This window comes from Lycium barbarum, chromosome 8, assembly GCF_019175385.1.
Source record: "Lycium barbarum isolate Lr01 chromosome 8, ASM1917538v2, whole genome shotgun sequence".
Taxonomy (NCBI): domain Eukaryota; kingdom Viridiplantae; phylum Streptophyta; class Magnoliopsida; order Solanales; family Solanaceae; genus Lycium; species Lycium barbarum.
The window spans coordinates 115,716,790-115,740,549 of record NC_083344.1 but is presented as its reverse complement, the minus strand read 5'-3'; the positions used below and the strand labels follow the sequence as shown (position 1 = coordinate 115,740,549).

Genomic DNA, 23,760 nt, shown 5'->3' with positions numbered 1-23,760 from the left:
TCGGACCAACGACACGGATACTTGGGGTAACGACCTCGACCGACTCGGTAATGAAGGAAACGGACCGAACGGTCATCCGGATTAGCTCCGGACAGGAGTTCCTCCGGTTCAGAGGGAAAGTCTTCATGTATCCCCTTGTTCCCTTCTTCCTTCGGTTCCTTGTTCCTCCGGCTTGACTCATATCCAGTTTTACCGTATACAAGTTTAATTTCCTCACTCAATTTCTTCAATTCAACGTTAATATATCTGAATATTTTATGACTACACCCTTCACAAATTTAATCAGAAGAAACTTCTACAAGAAACTTCTACAAACAACTAAAATCTCTTGAACAGATGCCTCGGAAATGCATGAGGCATGATGTATTATGTAATAGGATAACTTTACGGTAGATCATTCAACTTTTTTTTTTATTGTATCAAAGTTATTAAATTATCTTTTGTAGTAAAAAGGAAATTCAATATATTTTACCTAAGTATCACAAGAAGTCACTAAACTATTACAACAAATAAAAGTATTTTGACCAAGTATTACAAAAAGTCATTCAGTAAACTAAGAAACTAAGTACGTGTTTGGACATAGATTTGGTTGAAACTAGAAAAAGAACTTTTGAAGTTGAAAAATGACATTTAGAAGTTGAGTTGTATTTGGACCATCAATTTTTTAAACTTGAAAAACTCATCTCCAAAAACTAACTTAAAAATCAATCCACCAGACAATATAACAACATACCCAGTGTAAATTAAACCACAAGTGGGTCCTGGAAAGAATAGAGTGTACGCAGACCTTATTTCTACTTTGAGAGGTAAAGATGTTTCCACTAGACCCTCGACTCCAATTCACCAAACAATATTTTTTAAAAAGATTAATTTTATAAAAGGAAAAAAGTTTCTTTGTCCAAACCGCGGCTTCCTTTCAAAATTGTTTTTTGTTCTTTATTTTGACAGCGATATTGAGTTAGTGGATGTTAATTAGGAAAGTTTACCTTATTTTGTTGCTGGAAGTTAATTAGGAGAGTTTACCTTATTTTGTTGCATGTGGGGACAATGGGATATGAAGAAACACAAGAATCATAGATGGCTTTCGACGCAGGGGCGGATCTACAGTGTCCGGTGGGATTCTCGGGAACCCACTAACGTTTGCCCCGACCCTATATTTATACTGTGAAATCTGTTGAATATATAAATATATTTCGCTGGGAACCCACATCAAAGATGTGTTGTTGGTCTGATGGCAAAGAAGGGGTTGACTAAAGCTTTGTTGTCCATGATTAGGGTTCGAAACTCGCTGGGCGATTTTAAGTCTTGTTTCTTTTTTTAACCAAACACTTCATTCTTCTTCCTCATTTTTTTTTTCCGGTTGTTTTCCTCTTATATTGTAATATAATTTCTCACAATTTTTTCTAACCATTTCATGACCCTTCGAAATGGTTATATATATATATCTGGGAAACAGGACCCATAAGTTTCAAATTCTGGATCCGCCTCTGTTTCGACGGTCATTAGTTTGGATAATAATCAAATTGGAAATATGAAAATCAAAATTAATTTATCCACACACACCCCTTTCACCCACTCACAAGAATAGCTTAATTTGCAAAATTATAGTGTGGTCCACAGAGTTATGTACTTTATGTAAAATGCAAGAAATAATCGGGGAAGAATTACGTGCCTAATGACAGTTTGTTTTTTTGTTTTTTTTTTTTTTTTTGAATTTGATTGAATGTATGTTGTTGTTCGAGAAGCGAGGGACTGGCCCCGATATCCATGTCATCACCTAACTAAAGAAAAACGACTCAGCAGCAAATTAAGTTAAACAGGACTTTTCACCTATATATATACAAACAAGCCTAAAAGACATCTATCACTACTGAAAAGAAAACCACATCTCTTTCTATTACAGTAAAGTAAAAAGAGCAAAAAGAATAATGGAATCTTGGCTTCGTATTTTCTTCTTGTTTGCTTGCCTCTTTCCAGGTTTCGTTGAATGCCGGGTTCGACGTTACAATTTCAATGTAAGTATTAGTAGAAAAGTAAGGATTTAATTGTAAGTAACTTCTACGATATCAACGTAATTTAACTTGTTATATAGTAGATTACTTGCATTAATTTTCAGTAACTAAAAAACAGTAGAAAGTACTGCTCGTCTACTCCCTGTTATTGACTAGACATACCAACTCTGTTACTAGCTAGCTAGCTATTTCTTCTAAATTATAGATTTGCTTGACGCACATAGAACTGCTTTTTCAATGATATTGAAGCATTTTTGCCTCATAGAATGGTTTATGAGAATAATTACTTGCTGAATCCATGAACTTTTTCAAATGGTAGTGCAATCTTCGACAAACGTAAATGACTTTTAATTTGCATGCCACCAATGTTCTAGTGATGGTTCTACTTTGTTATATGGCTCTAAAATTAATTTACTCTCAATGGTCATATTTATTTTCCAAAATAAATGATCGTCGTTTTCTCTTTTTCTTTTGTGTTTTCCTTATTATTATAATTTTCCTTACAAGTTACAACATTCTTCAGAACTGTTGACATTTCGATCCACTATTAACCGTCACAAAATATGTTGATGTAGAGTTTGTTGGCAATAACAAGTAGATTTCTTAAAGTACAATGCATTACAAATTAGCTGAGTAAAACCCAATTAGCAAAGGTGGTTGGTCTAATAAAACAAAAATTAGTTGGCGCCAACACTTCAAAAAATAATCATTACTACTTTCAAACCATATGGAAGGTGAAAATAAATTGTCAAACCAAACATCATCAGTACCATGACATTCCTATCAAAAATACTAACAAATTTATTACTCCAAAACCAGGTGATGATGAAAAATACGACTCGTCTGTGTTCTACGAAGCCCATTGCCACTGTTAATGGCAAATTCCCAGGACCCACAGTCTATGCTAGGGAAGGTGATACTGTGCTTGTCAATGTTGTTAACCATGTCAAATACAATGTTTCTATCCATTGGTAAGTTATATAATAGAGAGATTTTTACATGATCTATGTTTAACCAGCATGTTAGTTACTTATAATTTTTTTATCAGTTTATAATTACAATGTCACACCTAAGATTTGAGCATGTGACCTGAAGTAACTTTTTGAACTCCTTTTGCTACTCCACCAAAAAAATTTCTTATGTCAGGGGAATTCAATAGTTTATATATAACTAAAAATTTCATTTTTTCTCTATTTACACGGTATATTTTATCAACGAAGGAGATTCAACTGTACACCTTATTCCTACTTATCTTTGTACCTTTTTTATATAGATCTTTACGGAAATAGCCGGCTTGTTGAATTTACTGTTTTACTTTTAATTTCTAGTCAGTATATACAAATTATACACGTATATATTGTACATATTTTATACATTCGCTGGCTATTAATTATACATACTTATATACATTCATTGGCTATTTTTAGTTAAGCAATTTGGTGAGGCTGCTATTTAGGTTAATTTTTTTCTTTTTTTTTTTTTACAAGTGATTGTATAAATATTTCTCACACATCAGTGCATAGTATTTAGACTGCTCCATTGAAAGCATCAAAATTAATTTCCATTATCACTTTTGTACAATTCACTTAATTGGTTCTCTTTGCTTTACACAATTAATGTTTTCATTTGGTGTATGATAGGCATGGTGTGAGACAACTTAGAACAGGTTGGTCAGATGGACCAGCATATATCACACAATGTCCAATTCAGCCAGGTCAAAAGTATGTGTACAACTTCACCATCACTGGTCAAAGGGGTACACTCTTTTGGCATGCTCATATTCTATGGCTAAGGGCAACTATGCATGGTGCCATTGTCATCTTGCCTAAGCTTGGTGTTCCATATCCATTTCCAAAACCTGACCATGAAGCTATAGTTGTTCTAGGTGAACATAAATTTCTACACTTTTTTTTTCCCTTAGAGATTTTTTTTCCCACTTTGTTACAAAAATTAGATGGCATGTTTTCTTGAGGGAAAAGAATAAATTAATTTGATGGTTTAATGCAGCTGAATGGTGGAAATCTGATACTGAAGCTGTGATTAATCAAGCCATTAAGGCAGGTGTTGCCCCTAATGTTTCTGATGCTCACACAATTAATGGTCATCCTGGAGCACTTTCAAATTGTCCATCCCAAGGTAATATCTACAACTAAAAAATTTATCGAGTAACTTCTGTTCATTGAGAGTATATAATTATTTTATACTATCAAGCTAAGTAACATACAACAATATGTAACTATTCATAGCAAGTCTAATATATATACATTTATAATTTAGAAATACTTTAATTTATATATACACTACCAAGGTAAATTTTGTTACACTTATTGTATTTTTCATATGTTGCAGTAAATCACGTGCCTTTTTTTTCCGAGATCTAGTTCCACTTGTTATCAATGGTTACTTAGTTATTTTTAGGTGGTTCAGTAGTGTACAAATCTTTTTACATTATCAGTATGTAAAGTTAAATTTACTTAGGAAATAGGGTAAAACTTGTATATCTTTACACCATGATTCATCTGAAAGATAAGAAATTTTAATTTTTGAACTACAATATGCAGGTGGATACAAGTTGAATGTTCATCCTGGAAAATCCTACATGTTACGAGTCATCAATGCTGCACTCAATGAAGAACTCTTCTTCAAGATTGCTGGTCACAAAATGACCGTAGTTGAAGTAGACGCCACCTACGTAAAACCTTTTAAAACAGACACAATTATAATTGCTCCAGGCCAAACAACAAATGTACTTGTAACAGCTGATCAAGGTTCAGGAAAATACATGTTGGCTGCTTCTCCCTTCATGGATGCACCTATTGCAGTCGATAACGCGACTGCTACAGCCACGTTACATTATTCGGGCACTCTGGCTAGTTCGGTCACTACCCTGACTAGCACCCCGCCTAAAAATGCGACCCCCGTTGCTAACAACTTTATCGACTCTCTTCGAAGTCTCAATTCGAAAAAATACCCTGCTAACGTTCCGAAAAATGTGGATCATTCGTTGTTTTTTACGGTGGGGTTAGGAGTTAACCCTTGTCCTACTTGCAAACAGGGGAATGGAAGCAGAGTTGTTGCTAGTATAAACAATGTGACATTTACCATGCCAACAGTAGCCATTTTACAAGCACATTTCTTTGGCATCAAAGGAGTTTATACGACAGATTTTCCTCAAAAGCCTCCAATTAAATTCAACTATACTGGAACACCACCGAAAAACTTGGCTACGAAGAGTGGGACAAAGGTTTATCGATTGGCTTATAATGCAACAGTTCAAGTAGTTTTGCAGGATACTGGAATTATAGCCCCTGAGAACCATCCTATCCATTTGCATGGGTTCAATTCTTTTGCTGTTGGTAAAGGGCTAGGAAATTTTAATCCGAAAACAGATCCAAAGAATTTTAATCTCGTTGATCCTGTTGAGAGGAATACAATTGGAGTACCTGCAGGAGGATGGGTAGCCATAAGATTCCGCGCTGACAATCCAGGTACTACAGAAAAAATAAAGTAACAACATGCTACATTCAGTTAAATTGCACTGATAGAATGATTGTTTTGATATTATCAGTGTATATAACTTAAATTCACGAGGCATTTATAATGGTTGCTAAACTCTTATGAAATTGCAGGAGTTTGGTTTATGCATTGCCATTTAGAAGTGCATACAACATGGGGATTGAAGATGGCATTCCTTGTAGATAATGGCAAGGGTCCAAATGAGTCACTTTTACCACCTCCAAAAGATCTTCCAAAATGCTAAATTATTTATGCCATTCACTTCTTGATGTGAGCAAATTGTAGGAACACAACAAAGGCTGACACCGAAGAAAAGAGAGTCAACAAGCATTGTATTCATCCCTTGTGTAAAAATGAAAAAAGTTTTGCTCTAGCAAATCTCAATAATTATATTTGAAGCTTGTATGTATATGTTTTTTTGCGGTTTCTAATAAAAGTTTGATGATGTGTGTTTTTTCTATCTCTCTTGCTCCCAGTTAATCCCCTTGGTTAAATCTAACCAGTTAAGGAATTATATTACTCCATTTGCAACATTTATTTCAAATTACAACTATAAGATATACAGCCTTGAGTTCCATAGAACATGTCACGATGTGGCATACAAAAATTGCAAGACTTCTCGTGTAAATTTTGCAGTATAGTATATGGTGTAATAGGTCAACAAGTTAAATAATTGCAAAGGAGTAAGCTGATGCTAAAAAATCTTGTGTATACTAGAAAATCATATTTTTGCAGTAAAAATTCTAGGGTCTATTTTAGTTCCATTAAATGGTTCATCATGCAACTGCCAATATAGTCAATGCTGTCTATCACTATATACTATATATCTTTATGTCAACTTGAGCTTACATCTCAATGGTTTACTTTGTACCTTTAACTTTTTCTATATGAATAGATTTTATCCTTAGTGTAAAAAATAGACCATAATGACTAGTTTATAATGACAGCAATTACTAAGCCTCAAATCCAAGCAAGACTGCTTATAACATGTTTTCGCAAATAAGAATCTTCTATATAAATATGTATAAAAGCAGGACATAAGCCCGCTGACGTGGCGCATCCTAAACGCAGGAAATATATTTATCTTTTACCACATTATTTTGGCACTTTCCTCTAGAAATAAAAACAGAAAGCATGAAACACCGCTTTGGCAACCTAGTAATCTTAAAACACTCTATTCCCTGCCTTTTCGCTCTCTTTGTAATGTTTCCAGTTTGCCTCTCGACCCCTCCCTCTCTCTCTCTCTCTCTCCCTCTCTCTCTCTATCTCTATATTCTTCCTCCACTGCACTAAATTATCCACAAAGGAGAAATCCCCCAGAGTGAAGTTCAAGGACCGACCATCATCACTCCCATAAGATCTCGATTACTTTGGCAGTGGCGGAGCCAGGATTTTCACTAAGGAGGGTTCAACATATGAAAAAGTAAACACACGAAGAAGCTAAAGGGAATTCAACATCTACTATATATATACAAAATATAATTTTAACCATATATAAACAGTGTAATTTTCTGTCAAAGGGGGTTCAGCCCCCTTGGCTGTACCTAGCTCTGCCCCTATACTCTTGTATTAACACGGAATGTATATAGTGTTCTTTAAATCATGACTTTCCGCCTTTTACATATCATTAATTCAAGATCAAATTCTTCAATCTCTTCATTCCCTCTTTCAGATTTTAATTTAAAGAACAAAATAAGTGATGGCTTCTTGAGGGGAAGATTGGAACATCAATGATACATAAAACTTAATTTACCGTCTGAGTTCTTCAATTTTGCAACAGAAAGATTGACTGCTTTTGACATGGACCAATTTGATTCTACTTCTCTTGTGGCTTTATTGCACATTCTCTCCCTGTGTCTTCATGTGGAAGTAGCTTCAACAACTTAGTTATTCACCAGAGGAAACTGATCAATTAGTAGTCCTTGGAGGTGTATCTGAGGTTTGATCTCCTAAGTCCAGTTTCCTTGTAATTTATTGTTGTTTAGACAATGCCCTCTCTTTATCTATTTCCTATTTGCTATTTTGAGTTGTTTCATTGTACCTTCTTGTGTTTTATGCACCAAATCAGTAAAAATAAGATTTTTTAAACTCACAACAAATGGCTAAGAATTTACGGTTACCATAAAAACTTTGATGAAAGAAATGGTGCATTTTGGTCTTCCCTATATCTTTATCCTTCTTCATGAGCTTATTATCTTCGAATGTGAATCATGTTTAATGCAGAACTGTATCATAAGTAAAAGCAAAACAACAGGACATGCTTATTTTGACGCCCTGTTCGGAAAAAATCCCTTAGAGATACATTGCTCATAGTGTCGAAGAATGAAAAAAGTCTCTCATCGGTGGTTAATGAGATGGGTAGTATCCTTATATAGACTTGGACAATCCTCCCCTCATAAGCTAGTTTTTGAGGTTGAGTTAGGCCCATGATCCATTTCGTTACATGGTATCAGAGCAGGACTCGTCTCACCCGATGTGGGCCCCCAAATTAAATTGTCCACGCACCAGATGTCCAGTCCTGGGTGTGAGGTGGGGTGTTGAATAATGAAAAAAGTCTCTCATCGGTGGTTAATGAGATGGGTAGTCTCCTTATATAGACTTGGACAATCCTCCCCTCATAAGCTAGCTTTTGAGATTGAGTTAGGCCCATGATCCATTTCTTTACCCATGGTTTCAGGAATGGCTCCAAAATCCACACTACAGATACAGGCTGGGAAATTATAAGCAAATTCAAAACTTATTAACAAACATGGAAGATGCAGAATGCAAACCATCAGTTGCTTTATTGTGTGGCTCAACATCTACAAAAGAATCTCGGTTGATGCGCCAGGTAAGAAATCTTAAGGCAGCACTCAACTTTTCCTTATTACATGGTTTGTGTTACCATTGATGTGGAATATCTTTAAGAAAAAGCAGCTTTGCTAACTTTGAAATTTAGGCTTCAAATTGAGTGAAAAGGTACTTATTAGCACTGTATGGATTAAAATGTAGTCAAATAGAGAATCGTATGTGATTGTAGTCTAAACTTTGCTGCATAAAATATTCTTAAAGCGGAACACAAGAATGAAGAGTTAGAGGGACAAAAAGGTTTCTGCAATTCACATGAGTTTCTTGGGAATGCCTACCAATATTTAAAGCATAATAAGCTTCACTACTGTAATTCCTTCTGTAACTGATTTTGTTTTGTTTTGTTTTACTTGAGCTGAGGTTGTTTGAGGGTCTATTGGAAACAACCTCTCTACTTTCATAAGGTAGGGGTAAGGTTGCATAGAAATCACCCACCCCAGAACCCACTTGTGGGATTACACTGAGTATGTTGTTGTTTTGTTGTAGATACAGGTCGGGCAATTCTTTTTGACCCTTTAAGTTCAATTATTGATGTCTTGCTCAATATATGTTTTCAAAAAGGTTCAACACCTTCATCTACTTCCAACTGAAGGTTTTTGTTCAATATATATTTTCATAACGTTTCAACATCCTAATCCAGTTGTATAGTTGTGTGCGAATCTAGCAAAATTACTAGATTTCAAAACAATTGAACATCTTAAACGGTCCTGCGAGAACGATTAAAAAGGCATGTTCAAAGAAGATATGCCTATCGATATTTGGTAACTAACAACTACTTCCTCCGTCCCATAATAAGTGTCACCTTAGCCACAAAAATTTGTCCCATAATAAGTTTCTCCTTAGGATACCAATGCATATATTGACTAGTTTTTCCATCTTTGCCCTTGGACAAAAAAATGACAAGTTTCTTTATTCAAGGTCAAAAGTTGGATTCACAATGTCAAATGAGTTTCACGAGAAAATTAAAGTTTTGGCCTATGGAAGATAGGATTAGTAAGAGGCAAAAGAAGCAGTAGTACTCTAAATGATGATGGTTGGATTCCCAATGTCAAAAGATGAACTACTTGTGCATGTTCTAATCATCAAGAGCAAAAAAATATTTTTTTTAACATAAGGGTAATTTGATAAACTTTACACTTCATCATTGGTTTCTTAATATGCGTGGTAGCTGGTTAGCAAAGAAGACATGGCTCAACAATGTACCCAAAATCTGGGTTATGATGTTGCTGCTGAGGCTGCAACTGCATTGGTGCTGCCTCTATTATGTTCAAAGTTTCTGACCCTTGTTATTCCTCTAAATTATTACATACTGCACAAGAGGTAATTACGCAAATTTGCCTATGCACGAGTTATACGAGCCTTGTACATTTTTATTTTTGTGCTTCTTATGCATAGAATTTTAAGCACATTAAAAATATTGCAGGTGGTTGATTTTGCGGACAAGTATAGAAGTTATAGACTAACAGTCTCCGTTCGGTGGTCTGCCCATTTTACTGCCCTTATGCTGGATATAATGTAAGCGGAAAGGTTTATTTTGACCATAACTATGGCAGCATCATGGCTTCATAAAGTTTCACAAGACTCTTTTTATCTTGCTTATATCCAATCAAATGGTCAAACTATGGGTTCTAATGAAGATGACTACACCTTCAGCTGCGATGACAAGAGACCGAAACCAAAATTATCCTCTCAAAGTTTTTTTTTCTTTTTCCATTTCTACTCTCAGTCCAACTTTAAATAGAAATATTTTATACTTTTCGTGTAAATTAATGTTGAAAGATTGTCCAAAATTGAGAAGCCAATATACTAAGCAACAAAGATGACAATTGAAAAATATGTAGTAAATAAAATTGATCAAAATGGAAAGACTTCTGTGATTTCAAAGAGGTTCTTGAGATATGTGATACTGTCAAATCTGCTTATTTTTGTTGGAACGTTCTTAATGTATTTACCAGAATTTACATTATTGTTATTTTAAATATTAGGAGAGAACTAATTACAAATTTTATAAGGTCATTTATGACTGCGTGAAGTGTGGGTAAATTACCTAGTTAATCTATATCTATATATATATTATAAAAGCAGGACATAGGCCTCGTGACGTGGCATGCCTCATTGATCAGGAATGCTATTTATCTTTTTTTTTTTTCTGTTTTTTTGCCTTTTTATCCTGCTTTTCTCTCATTTATTTTCAATCTATTTTCCCATTCCCGAACAGTTGCTTCTTTTCGTATCGAGTTCTCAACAATTACTTCTTCTTTAATTACTTCTCTTAATTTTCCTCCCACTATTATTCCTCTTTAATTAATTCTCTTAATTACCAGGTAGCTAGAAGACATAGTGCATGGGAAGTGAAAAAAAAAAAAAAACAACACAGTGAAAGAGCCGTTGATTTCATCAGATTCTGCCTTCATGAGGGAATCTACGTCAAACTCCATTCCCACATAGAACACCGTGGTAGAGACCACGTTTATGACCAACATCTTAATACGATTCTTGGTTTAAGGTGCTACAGTTAAGTTGAAGTATTTCAAATTTGTTGAGGGAATACGACCTGTATGACAATCCGATTTTGGACCAACACATTATGGCTCTTAAAAACATTATGCTTTTTTTCGATTTCGTTACCTTATCATGGGAATAGGTTTGTGTAATGTTGTCAAATGTGAGAAAAGTGAATGCTTGCCTCGAAACAGAGGCCTCGCAACTTGACAACATGCTTTATCCACTTGTGCGTTGTGACTTAGAAAATGAGGTTTGAAGCAAATAATCTGGTAAATTTGATAATAGTCACTTTTCAGCCTTTGTAATTGAAAAATGGTCAATTTTCATGAAATTCTGCCTTTGTATGACCTGTAGTCGTTATTTCTGTGAAAAAAATATTCACCTTGGAGGGGTTAAAAGAAACCAAGGTATGCTAGAAAGTAATGGTTTCAGGATGCATCATCGTCCTTGAAGCGAGGGAGAAACCAAGAAAAGAGTCTTTATTAAGAGAAAGATTTTTCTGATGAATGCAAGACAAATATTACAGAAGACGAAGAGCACTGCACAACCATTGATATTCCCAGTAAGGGAAATGGTAGCATTTCTACAAAGTGGAGAAAAAGAGGATGAGCAGGGAGTTCTTTTAATGTTAGTTTTTGAATTTTACATTGTATAGCCGGCCATCAAAATAATAGCCAGTATATATATATAAATTAATTTCTGAGGGAATTTTTTAATGCTTGTGGTTTAGTTTCACTCTGTGTGTCGATGATGATTTTCTTTCCACAAAAAAGTATAGCCTGAAATCAGAATTTTGATTAATATTGAAGTCTTGATATTGTAAAATTTGTTAGACTAGAAACGAAAAAGTTACTAAATTATGAAGTAATTTCTTTGAAGGAGAAAGAACAATGAAGCTCTGACTAATCTTTAATTGTTTGTTTTCTTTTTCATTTTTGTTTCTATTTTAAATGCTTTAGAAGCATTTTGGTTGGATATCATTGAGCAAAAGCGATGATAATCTCACTTCAGTTTTTGACAAGAATGGTTTCCCCATTTGAATAGTTCATGTTGTGCATAATCCCTGGAATTTAGCTGAACTGGTTTGGAGAAATTGACTGCATTAAAAACTTCTATATTTTTCTAATAAAAAAATGCACTTGCCTTTTGAAACGAGGGTTGATGCTTTTGCAGGATCGGGGTACTTCTTCCATTAGCTATAACTTTACATTGAAATTAATTAAAATTATGTTGTTTACCAAATTCTTGATACGTATAAAACTTTGACTAATCTTCAATATAACAGGTGGATCTAAATCGAACTTTGCTGACCTTCCAGTACTCCATGACGTTTTGGATTGAGAAATTGAAAGTCTTTAAATTTTATGTACATGTATTGAAGGGAAAGACAACAGACCTACGGTAGATGTTACGTTGATGATTGACTTGGCTAACAATGTATGTAATATAGTTGCAAGTACTATAGTTTCAAAACGTGATTACTTTTGAGTCAACCTGTGATTTTACATGTTAAAAGTTTGAGGGATAAACGCATGTATACAAGAACGGTCTGGTCAAAGCTTCACATCAAACTTCAAATAATTAAGATACTAGGACTGAAATTGTTTAGAAATTCCACTTTAAGTGCATGGTTTGAATCATATATGTGAATTCGGTTGAAGGCTCAAAAGTACTGAACATTAAGTGTGTATAGGTTGAGTACTTCAGTTTTGAAACATACTATGATGTACATCGGAAGGATTATGCTTTACGGTGCCGCATATGAGCAGCTAGCCTGGTCATATTGTATTTTTCTTTAACTTTTTTCTCCAAAGCAATATTATATTTTTCATTGTGCATAGAAAATTATTTTAACAAGAACGACTACATACGCATTTTGCAAAGTATGCCGACAGTTGCAAAAACAAAAAATAAAAAAGAAGAACTACATATGACAGTTAATAATATCCTCATTAAAAGTTAGTAGAAAGGTGACAAAAAGATTTTGAAAGCCCCAAATAAATTTGAGAAGGAATGTGTTACTACTCAGCACTCACACTTTTAGGAGCTTACAACTTCTCCCGTTAAAGAAATCGAGGTTTAGTTTCATTCTATTAATCTTCGTCACAATGTATTAACATTTTTCTCCTAATTCGTGAATTAGATGATAATCATTTTTTATTTTGAGATTTAGATGAAATTAGTTATGATTTCTATTTTTATGTCTGAAGGAAATGATATATTCTTTTTGGGGGGGAGGGGAGGGCGCAGGGATTAGCGAAGTTCATTACCATGGGAAAAAAGTTGAACTGTTCGGGAACTATTTATTTTTTATATTCCAAATTAAATGAAATTAGTCTTGAAATTGATAATATAGAGAATTTTGGAGTTAATGGAGCCTCATCTATTGACAATGTCACATTAATTTTACTATTATATAGTTGAAATACGTAAGAAAAAAGAGTTATTTGCACCTTACAAGTTCTTAAAGAAAGACATTACAGGATAGAGGTTGGTAATCACAATAAACTTGCAGCTTACCATGATCGCGCGAGGCGCGGTCAAATTAACTAGTTAGTATATAAAGGCAGAAGCCGAGTATTGAAAGTTGAGGTGCATGTAATTTCGGATTTAAATTGAAAGATCCAATGTATTGGGTAACTAGGGGCATTTAATTATTGATGACTCTTTAATTTTTTATTTTAGAAGAGGTGACTCAAATTTTAATTATTAGGTAGATGTGATAATTTTCTATTAGTGATTAAGGGTTTTAAAGTTGCCCAAAAGTTTTCATTTTGACACTTTGACCCTCAACTTTATTTTTAACACTTTGCACTCAAGTTTTATTTTTAACATTTTGACCCAACCCCACCCAGACCCCGCCCCGGACCCCATGCCCCCCATGCCCCTCCCCGCCACCACCCCACCCCTACACCCCACTCCACCCTCCGTCATTTTTTTTTATTTTCTTTATTTATTTTTTCACCCCCTCCTCCTCCCAACCCCCTAACCACCCACCCCCCCTCCAATTTTTTTTTTTTCTTTATTTGTTTTTTCACCCCCCCCCCCCTCCTCCTCCTCGTCGCAACCCTCCCCACCCCCCACCCTTAAAAAAATTGATTTTTTATTTGTTTTTTCACCCCCCTCTCCCTCCTTCTCCTCGCAACCCTCCCCCCACCCCCCACCCCCCAGCCCCCCCACCACTCCCCCAAAAAAATTTAAAAAGTTTTGATATTTTTTTTTTGTTTTTTCACCAGCCCCGCTCCTCCTCCCACCCCTCACTACCCCCACCCAAAAAAAATTGATTTTTTAAATTTATTTTTTCACACCCCTCGTCCTCCTCCTCCTCGCAACCCTCCCCCCCCAAAAAAAATTTAAAAAAGTTTTGATTTTTTCTTACCAGTCTCCACTCCTCTTCCCATCCCTCCCCCCCACCCCCTAAAAAAAATTAAAAACATTTCACCAGTCCCCCCTCCTCCTCCACCCCTCACTAACCCCCCCCCCCCCCCCCCCCCCAATTTTGTTTTTTTAAAAAAAGTTTTGAAAAGTTTTTCTTTTTGTTTTTTTGCACCCACCACCCCCACCCTTCCAAAAAAATGTTTGTTTGAAAAAAAAAAAGTTTTGAAAAGTTTTTGTTTTTGCACCACCCCCTCCTCCACTCAAAAAGAATATTGAAACGAAGTTTTGATTTTTTGGGGGGGGGGGTGGGTTTAGGAAAAGTTTGGATAAAATTTAGGTTGTTGTAGTGTGTTTGTTGTGAAATAGAGAGTTTTCTGTTGTTGTCCTAGTATGGCTCAGGGTTTAAGGAAGGATATCCAATAGATGATTTTTTTGTTATTGTCTTGGTATTTATCTGGTTCTGTTTATAGAAGATATCCAACGGATTTACAATTGTTGCAACAAGTAGACAATCTGTTCCAACAACTACAAATCTGTTGGACATAGCTTCAGTTATTTGGTTCTGTTTGTAGAAAATATCCAACAGATTTGTAGTTGTTGTCCAAGCCGAAATGCTCCATAGTTGTTAATTGCACTGTGTTGTAATAATAATTATTTGTTGGAATTTTATGACACTTTAATGTTATTCTTTTTTAGAATGGTAATTTCTGTTCTTGGTGCTTGTGAACTAAGTTTATATGATATGTTGATCGTGTTCAAATCACAAATGTGTGTATTGTTGTTAATAAATTGCTGAACAGTTTTCAACAAGTAATGAATATGTAGAAATAGCTCTGTAACTTGTTGGGTTTTATCCAACAAGTAATAGGACTTGTTGCGACAACTAGTAACTTGTTTTTTATCCAACTGCTAAAAGATTTCCAGCAAATAAGCAATCCGTTGCAGCAACTAAGTTACATGTTGGGGTTTTTCCAACAAGTGGAGTGACTTGTTGCAGAAAGTGGGTAACTTGTTGTGTTTTATCCAACAAGAGTAAGGACTTGTTCAACAACTATGTCATTTGCTGCAACAGATACTACAGTTGTTGCAACAGATACTACACTTGTTGCAATAGATACTACAGTTGTTGCAACAGATGCTACTTGATTCACCCATATTTAGTGATCAACAAAGAGAATCAATGATATTTAGTTATAAACAAATGAAATCAATAATAAGTATTGATCAATATATAATACTTAATCAATTTGATGGTAATTTGAGTCAGGAATATGCACTAAATCCAATGATCATTAGAGCGAATATATGTGAATTACTTGATTCACCCATATTTAGTGATAATAAAATGAAATCAACGATATTTAGTGATCAATATATAATACTTAATCAATTTGATAGTATTTTGAGTCAGGAAAGATGATCTATTAATTCAGTATGCACTAAATCGAGTGATTATTATAGTGAATTGATGTGAACTTCTTGATTCACTCATATTTAGTGATAAACAAAGGAAATCAACTATATTTAGTGATCAATGTATAATACTTAATCAATTTGATGTATTTTGAGTCAGGAAAGATGATCTACTAAGTCAGTGTGCACTAAATCGAGTGATCATTAGAGTGAATTGATGTGAATAACTTGATTCACCCATATTTAGTGATAAACAAATGAAATCAACGATATTTAGTGATCAATATGTAATACTTAATCAATTTGATAGTATTTTGAGTCAGGAAAGATGATTTACTAAGTTAGTATGCACTAAATCGAGTGATTATTAGAGTGAATTGATGTGAACTACTTGATTCACCCATATTTAGTGTTAAACAAATAAAATCAACAATATTTAGTGATGAATATATATATATATATATATATATATACTAACATCCTTAATGGATTAGATAGTAATTTCATGATTTAGATGGGCAACTCTAAGTGTATTCTTAGAACATATACTACAGTTGCTGCAACAGATACTACAGTTGTTGCAACAGATACTACACTTGCTACAATAGATACTATAGTTGTTGCAAAGGATACTACTGTGAGGACCCCACACCCCTTGCGATGTGATGACCCCCTGGTGAGAGTCGTCTCTTTCGGGAGAACAAAAGGCTTGAGGTCACGGGTTCGAAGCGCTGCAGCGCGTAGCGAACTGGTGTGATTTCCTGCCATACAATACCCCAATATGTCATGCAAGCATGTGTGTCCAGTTGTAAGGGGCTGGCACAGGGGGTCATCACATCGCAAGGGGTGTGGGGTCCTCACAAAAAAGGTGACTTATGTTTGAGGATCCGCAGGTGTTACCCATGCATGCTGCGGGTTGCCCTCCATGAACATGCGTACATGACATGTAACACTCAGCCATTGTATGTGAAAGGGTGCTTAGCCAGTTCGCACACTCTGCAGAGCTTCGAACCTGCGACCTTGCAGTCACTTTTGTCTACCCCTTACGGTAGCGCCTCATCAAGGAAGTTTTCCCAAATTCCAAACACGTTTTGAAATACGGGCCGTAAAGTATAATACGGTCCGTATTTAACCATATGACCTTAAAATGTCAAATTCCAGAATGTTCAGAAATTCTTGGTTTCAGTTTACGGGCACTGTTCATGGTCGTAAGTTGGAATACGACCACTGTTCATGGGCGTAAAGTACCATATCACAACTGAACGGAAAAATTTCAATTCTCACATTCTTTATCTGATGTTCTAAGTCTAGGATCGTGGTCAAAACTTTCGTTAAAGCTACGGGGTGTTACAATATCTCCCCCTTGGGATCATTCGTCCTCGAATGATGGGTCATGGTTAAGGATATGGCTGAACATGGCTTGAATACATGAACATGAATGAAAGATGACATAAAACAAAAGAGCTTGACATGGTTACGTGGGAGCATGATCATGGATCATGAGAACTGAATGTGTGATTACATGGAAACATGGATACTGAAGCATGAGACATGAAACATGAGCGCTGGATACATGACATGAGCGTGAAACATGAGACATAATATGACATGAGGCATAGAAACTGACATGACATAGTTTCATGAAAACATCAGTGCCTAAACATGAGACATGAATAGCGAATACATGAACTTGAACATGAAACGTGAGGCATGAATACATAAGGGACATTATAACTCTTCTCCAAAATGTCATTAAGCCATCATTAATTCGATACTCGTAATTCTTGCCTGACATACAACATATACCTTGCTTTCCTTAACAGCTTTTGTCTCCTACCTCCAATGTCTTTGAAATCTCATTTAGAATCATAAATATTACTTCTTACTCATCAACATGTCGTATACGTCATACCCTTCGTGAGTCTATTTTTGGTATGCTAACAGGGAAATTTCCAAGGTGTAACATTCTCCCCCTCTGTTGGAACATTCGTCCTCAAATGATAACATTCGGGATTCTACAAATAATTCGCCAGAGTTTCCCCTGTAATATGGACACTACCAACCTGTCACAACAGCCCATAATATCATTGCCTCACAGGGCTACATCACAATAGCACTATAAATTGGCCACACACGACCAAAAGCATGAAAAGAAAGCTTACATACCTCAAAATCTTGGTGTTTCATCATAAATCTCTTCTGCGGGCTGAAACAAGTGCGGGTACATGGATTTCACATCCTCATCAGCTTCCCATGTAGCTTCCTCAACTTTCTGACTCCTCCACTGGACTTTCACTGAGGATACCTCCTTAGTCCTCAACTTGCAAATCTGACGGTCAAGAATGGTTATGGGGATCTCCTCATACGTCAAACTATCCTTAACTGTTATAGTATCAGTAGGAACAACCAACGACGGGTCTCCTACACACTTCTTCAACATGGATACATGAAACACGGGATGTACAACAGTCAAATCTTGTAGCAACTCAAGTTCATAAGCTACTAGTCCGACCTTTCGTAGAATTCTGTAAGGTCCAATATGTCTGGGGCTGAGTTTGTCTTTCTTGCCAAATCTCATGACACCCTTCATGGGTGAGACTTTAAGGAACACCCAATCATCTACTGAAAATTTTAAGTCCCTTCGCTTCACATCCATGTAAGCCTTCCAACGACTCTGAGTTCAAACGCTCTTGAATTAACTTAACCTGTTCCATAGCCTGATAAACTAAATCTGGTTCTAACAACTCTGCTTCACCAACTTCGAACCAACCAATTGGTAATCTACACCTTCGCTCAAAAAGGGTTTCAAACAGTGCCATACCAATACTAGCATGGTAATCCCTTTTTTTTTTTTCTTGTAAGTAAACTCAATAAGAGACGGGTGGTCATCCCAATTACTATTGAAATCAAGGACACCTGGTTACTAAACTGAATGAATACAAGATTACTAAACTGCTGAGATACTAAACTGAATGTCTATTGTACTAACTGAAAACTGGGCTGATTGAATACTGAGCTAACTGAATACTGGATTAGTTGAATACTGAGCTGACATGAATACGTGAGTACTGGACTGATATCTGAGTACTAAGCTGACATAAATATCTGAGTATTGAACTAACATGAATATCATAACATGAGATCTGAATAGCGTATCTATCCGACCATTTGTCTGAGGATGAAAAGTTGTGCTAAGGTTCACCTCTGTACCCAATCCTTTCTGAAAGAAGTTTCAGAAGTTCGCTGTGAACTGAGCACCATAATCTAAAATAATGGACTCTAGGGTCCCAAACAATCCGGCAATCTCATTAACACATGACTTGGCATAATCTTCTGTTCAATCTGTGGTCTTAACTGGCAAGAAGTGCGCTGACTTCGTAAGTCTGTCCACAATCACTCAAATTAAATCATGCCTCATAGCTGAACGAGGTAGACCTGATACAAAGTCCATATTGATCATTTCCTATTTCCAGACAGGAATATAAATATTCTGAGCCAAGCCACCAGGCCTCTGGTGTTCGACTTTCACTTGCTGACAACTCGGACACTCAGCTACGAACTCTGCTACATTCTTCTTCGTAGCATTCCACTAATAAATCTCCTTAAGATCATGGTACATCTTAGTGGAACCTGGGTGGATGGAATACCTAGAGTTGTGAGCTTCTGACATGATTCACTCTCTGAGCCCATCTACATCTGGAACGCATAATCTGCCTCGATATCTCAAGGTACCATTATCTCCCCCTTGTTCAAAAGCTAAGGCTTTCTATTCATGAATCCCTTCTTTCATCTGCAGTAAGTAGGAATCACCAAACTACTTCTCTCTAACTTCGATGACTAAGGAGGAATAAGCCATGTTCTGGGCAACAACTCCACCTACTTCGGAGCCGAAAGTCGAATTCCTAGCTTGGATAAGCGGTGAACTTCTTTCACCATAGTTCTCTTGTCTGTCTAAATCATGAGCCATACTTCCCATACTTGATTTTAGATACTTCCTAAAATACTCATAGTACTGTTGTGCGCTAAGTCTATGACTAGCACCCTAAAGATTAGAGTCTTGTACAATGGCACTACCCTTTTGACACATAACTAGGCATGATCTTATAGCTTTTCTGTGATCGCCTAATCGATAGTAATTGAACTTGACACGATCCGTTCGACGATCATTCTACTCACTTCTGGTTTTCTCTAAGATGAGGCATATTCCCTTATGGAGACTATCTCATTATGCCAACCTAACTGAACTGAGGTTCTTCATATCTCATACTAACCCTTCGGGTCTTCAATTATCTCACTGTGACATACTGGCGATTTATGCATCTCCCCCTTAGACCAAGGCTAACATGTTATACTTACAAATTCTTCTCTTTTGATGGGATCCAATTAACATTCCTTATCTTCTGTAATTCCTTTGTACTCTACAACATTGATGAATCTTTCGACTCCCATTTGAGCAATTTCTCATGGGGAAAAAACCAAATTTACTTACATGAGCAGTTGCTATTGTATTCATAATTGGCGTACTCCATCTTAATGACTTTACTCTGCTTACATTGTAAATCTTAGGTCAACCCCTTTTGACAACTCTTAAAGGCTATTCTTCTATAGTTTTCTCTCTTACGGTTTAGCTGATTTCTTCTTTCACTAATCACTCTACTCCACGCTTAACGTAAGCCCTTGGTTTCTAACACACATTCGGATGTATCCGAACTGTCACCTACTCAAGGTGTTCATCTGAATAGGAAATCAAATCATATTTCTCAAAGTCAGCCGTACTCGTAACTTAGTCAAATCTTATCATTACTGTTGACATGGATTTTCTAGACATATTACAAACTTATATCTCATTCTCCTTCTATTTCTAGGAAAATTTTGGCAGAGTTTCCTCTGTATTTCTTACTATCCCAAAAACCTGCACGCAGGAAATACCAACAATGCCTCACAATGCCTCACAAGGCCAACATGTATACATATATATCATATCATATCATAGCCACACAGGGCTCCCAATTTCAACAACGGTATAAAAATGATGAACTTACCTCATATGTCCAACTCAAACTGTACCTGTTACAATTTCTTGTTTATTTTCCCCTTTCAATCTTTAACTGGAGAAGGAGTGGGTCTTGATGACCTCCGGTAGAATACTGTCTGCCACCACTTCCTTGAGATCCTCCATGATTTACCTTTTTCCTGTTGACTTATCTCCTTTTCCAATTTCTTTGATATCCTCTCCCTGTTGTATTCCATTCTCCTTTCTCGAGAACATCATTATCATTCAACATACCATTCATTCCTTTACACCCCTTCTCGGGCAACTTACATTGTATTCCACTTTCAATATCACTTGAAGTCTCATTCGTTACCAGTAAGTACTGCACAATTGTACCCCTTATGGGTAAACATCCTTACTTGGACCTTGAATTACCTGTTCATCTCCTGCGCATTCGAAACGTAGGTAATTCGAGAAGAAGAGAAGTTACTTATCGCTCTAAGCTTCATGGCACGATCTAGAGTAGAAAGAAATGAGACAATCCTGAATGTCTTGGTGGTCAACTGTTTATATGTATGGGGCCCTCACACATATAAAAGTGACCCCACTGGACACAGTTTCATAGACTCCCTAAAGACTCTTGAACCTAGGCTCTGATACCAAGTTTTGTCACGCCCCGAACCATGGCCTGGACGTAACACGGCACTCGGTGCCTGACTGCATGTGACCGAGCGAACCACATGGCTTGCTGAACTATCATGAGGCATACATGAGCGGAAATATAACGTGAATGCATGATGAGCCTTTATAAAACGTGATAAGTCATAATACTTAATAAAAATACTTGTTTAAACATGAGTGCAGAAATAACATGAATGAGCCAAAAATGGCTATACGACTCTGAATGTCTGACATAACATAACTGACTTGTCTAGTCTATGAAACTTCTATCATGATCTGACTGGAAAACATACTTACTGGGACAAGGCCCCCAGCATACCTTTAATGCATAACTAATCATAAAACAAAAGTTTACTAAACCCCGAATGAAATTGGGCTCACCAATAAGCTGATACGAATGTTGTCCTACTGGGCAGATGGGTCGTCCTGTATATCAGTACCTGTATCGTGAAATGCAGGCCCCCGGGCAATAAAAGGGGACGTCAGCACATTGAATGTACTGGTATGTAAAACAACTGAATGAAATAACATGAGACATGAAATAACATGATAAGAACTGAAACTGAAAACCTGGACATGAACATGAGCATGAGTACATAAACATGAAATTTGAAACTGAAACTGAGTGCTGGAACTGAACATGAACATGAGTACTGTAAGCAGGAGATAATCTGTAATTGTCACGACCCAGCCCCGTGGGCCGCGACTGGTGCCCTACTGGGACACCCCAAACGAACTCACACCCAGATCATCGTAATCAGACATCTACCGAACACTTATCCTAAGCAGTCGCCCGTACAAATCAAACAAATCACAAATCAGAAAAGAGGCGGAAAATACATCGCCAAATTTTCACACACACACATCCGAAGGGTGGCGGAATGCACATCGCCCCCAGAAGCATACACATACATACAAAATCAGAGGCCGACTTGGCCATAGTAGTGTACGGGCCGCTTAAGAACACAAAACTGACTCACATGCGAACACACCGGACCCACGACCCACAAATCTGACTACAGGCCTCTAGACAAACAGAACATAAGACATATGAACATAGGACGGGACAGGGCCCCGCCGTACCCACTCATCCAAGTATACAGAATACAGACACAACAAAAGATATGTACCAAAAGTAGGCTCCGGATCAAGGGGAGCTCTCCAACACAGCAGACTGAGTAGCCTAAATCGGAGGACCACCCAGACGAGCTTCTGTACCTGCGGGCATGAAACACAGCCCCCGAAGAAACGGGGGTCAGTACGGGAGAAGTACTGAGTATGTAAAGCAGAGGGTACAGAAATCACAAACACAGCGGGAGTCAGAAGGAACAAACACACCGTTATCGCAAACAAAGAAAACCTGTGCGGGAGGCGAACGTACAAATGCAAATCAAATCATGTATAGGGTTTAGGAACGTGGTCACCCCCCGACGCTGGTGCCACAACACATCATAGCTCCAGAAGTTTTCAAATCTCCGTACAATCTCCAGACACATCATATCACACACACATCATATCATCAGAACATATCAAATGCCATATCACATCATAACTCCATAAACGGTAACCGGCCCTATGGCGAGGCCTCGGAAACCGTAACACATCATAACTCCCGAATATAACATAGTGCGCACGATCACAAAGTCGGCCCGGGTACCGACGAACGAAATCATAGCCGACAGCACGAACAGAGTAGTGCAGAAACCATATGCATATCAAAAATAATTTACCGAACTCAACATATAATTTACATATAAGTATACACTGACACCAAGAGGCTCGGAGTAGGAATCGGATTGATAAAAGTAGGCATATAGAGGTTACGAAGTTCCGAGCCGTCAAATTCGTAAGAACACTGTTCATGAGTCACTCTTTCGGAATCCTCACATCATCCCAAGTACAGAACGTGCATTAATGGCACAGGAAGTTTCCAACGCATCCTTGGGTCATAAACAAACAGTCGCAGATTAAAACAGACACAAACGAATCAATCAAACTGGATAAGGGGAGCCTCGGGGCTCGCGGGCCCACCTCGGGTCAAATTGAGGCGGCGGACACAAATCGCAGGTTTTTGGCTTCATATAGTCATTTACAAAAGTTTCGAAGAGTTTCGGACTCAACAGCATAAGTTATGGAGGTACGAGCATTCTTTTACCCAAATGGGACCAAAAGGTTTCAATCGCGCTGAATGAATAGTGCTCGAACTTGAACCTCGATTTCCGGGAGCAGAGTTATTCCCGAGATTCTGAAATTTACCTAGTAGGTCTAGGACATGCCAAAAGAATGAGAGGTAGGCTTTACATACCTGGTTGGCGCCTTACGCTCCTCAAATCGCAGTTCCCGTTTCGTCCAGAAACTGCAAATGGTCACTTTTACCAGTTACTATTCATGAGAATTAACATATTCATCTTTGGG

At 36.9% G+C, this 23,760-nt stretch overlaps 1 protein-coding gene across 1 annotated transcript; it reads left to right on the top strand.

Moving 5' to 3' along the window:
• The first annotated feature begins 1,854 nt into the window (after window positions 1-1,854).
• On the top strand, window positions 1,855-5,988 carry LOC132606815 (laccase-4-like). The gene is made up of 6 exons (XM_060320454.1): window positions 1,855-2,015; window positions 2,832-2,983; window positions 3,653-3,897; window positions 4,020-4,148; window positions 4,574-5,500; window positions 5,642-5,988. Exons 1-6 carry the CDS (start codon window positions 1,929-1,931, stop codon window positions 5,770-5,772), a joined length of 1,671 nt encoding a protein of 556 aa, XP_060176437.1. The 5' UTR covers window positions 1,855-1,928; the 3' UTR covers window positions 5,773-5,988.
• Window positions 5,989-23,760: the final 17,772 nt, after the last annotated feature.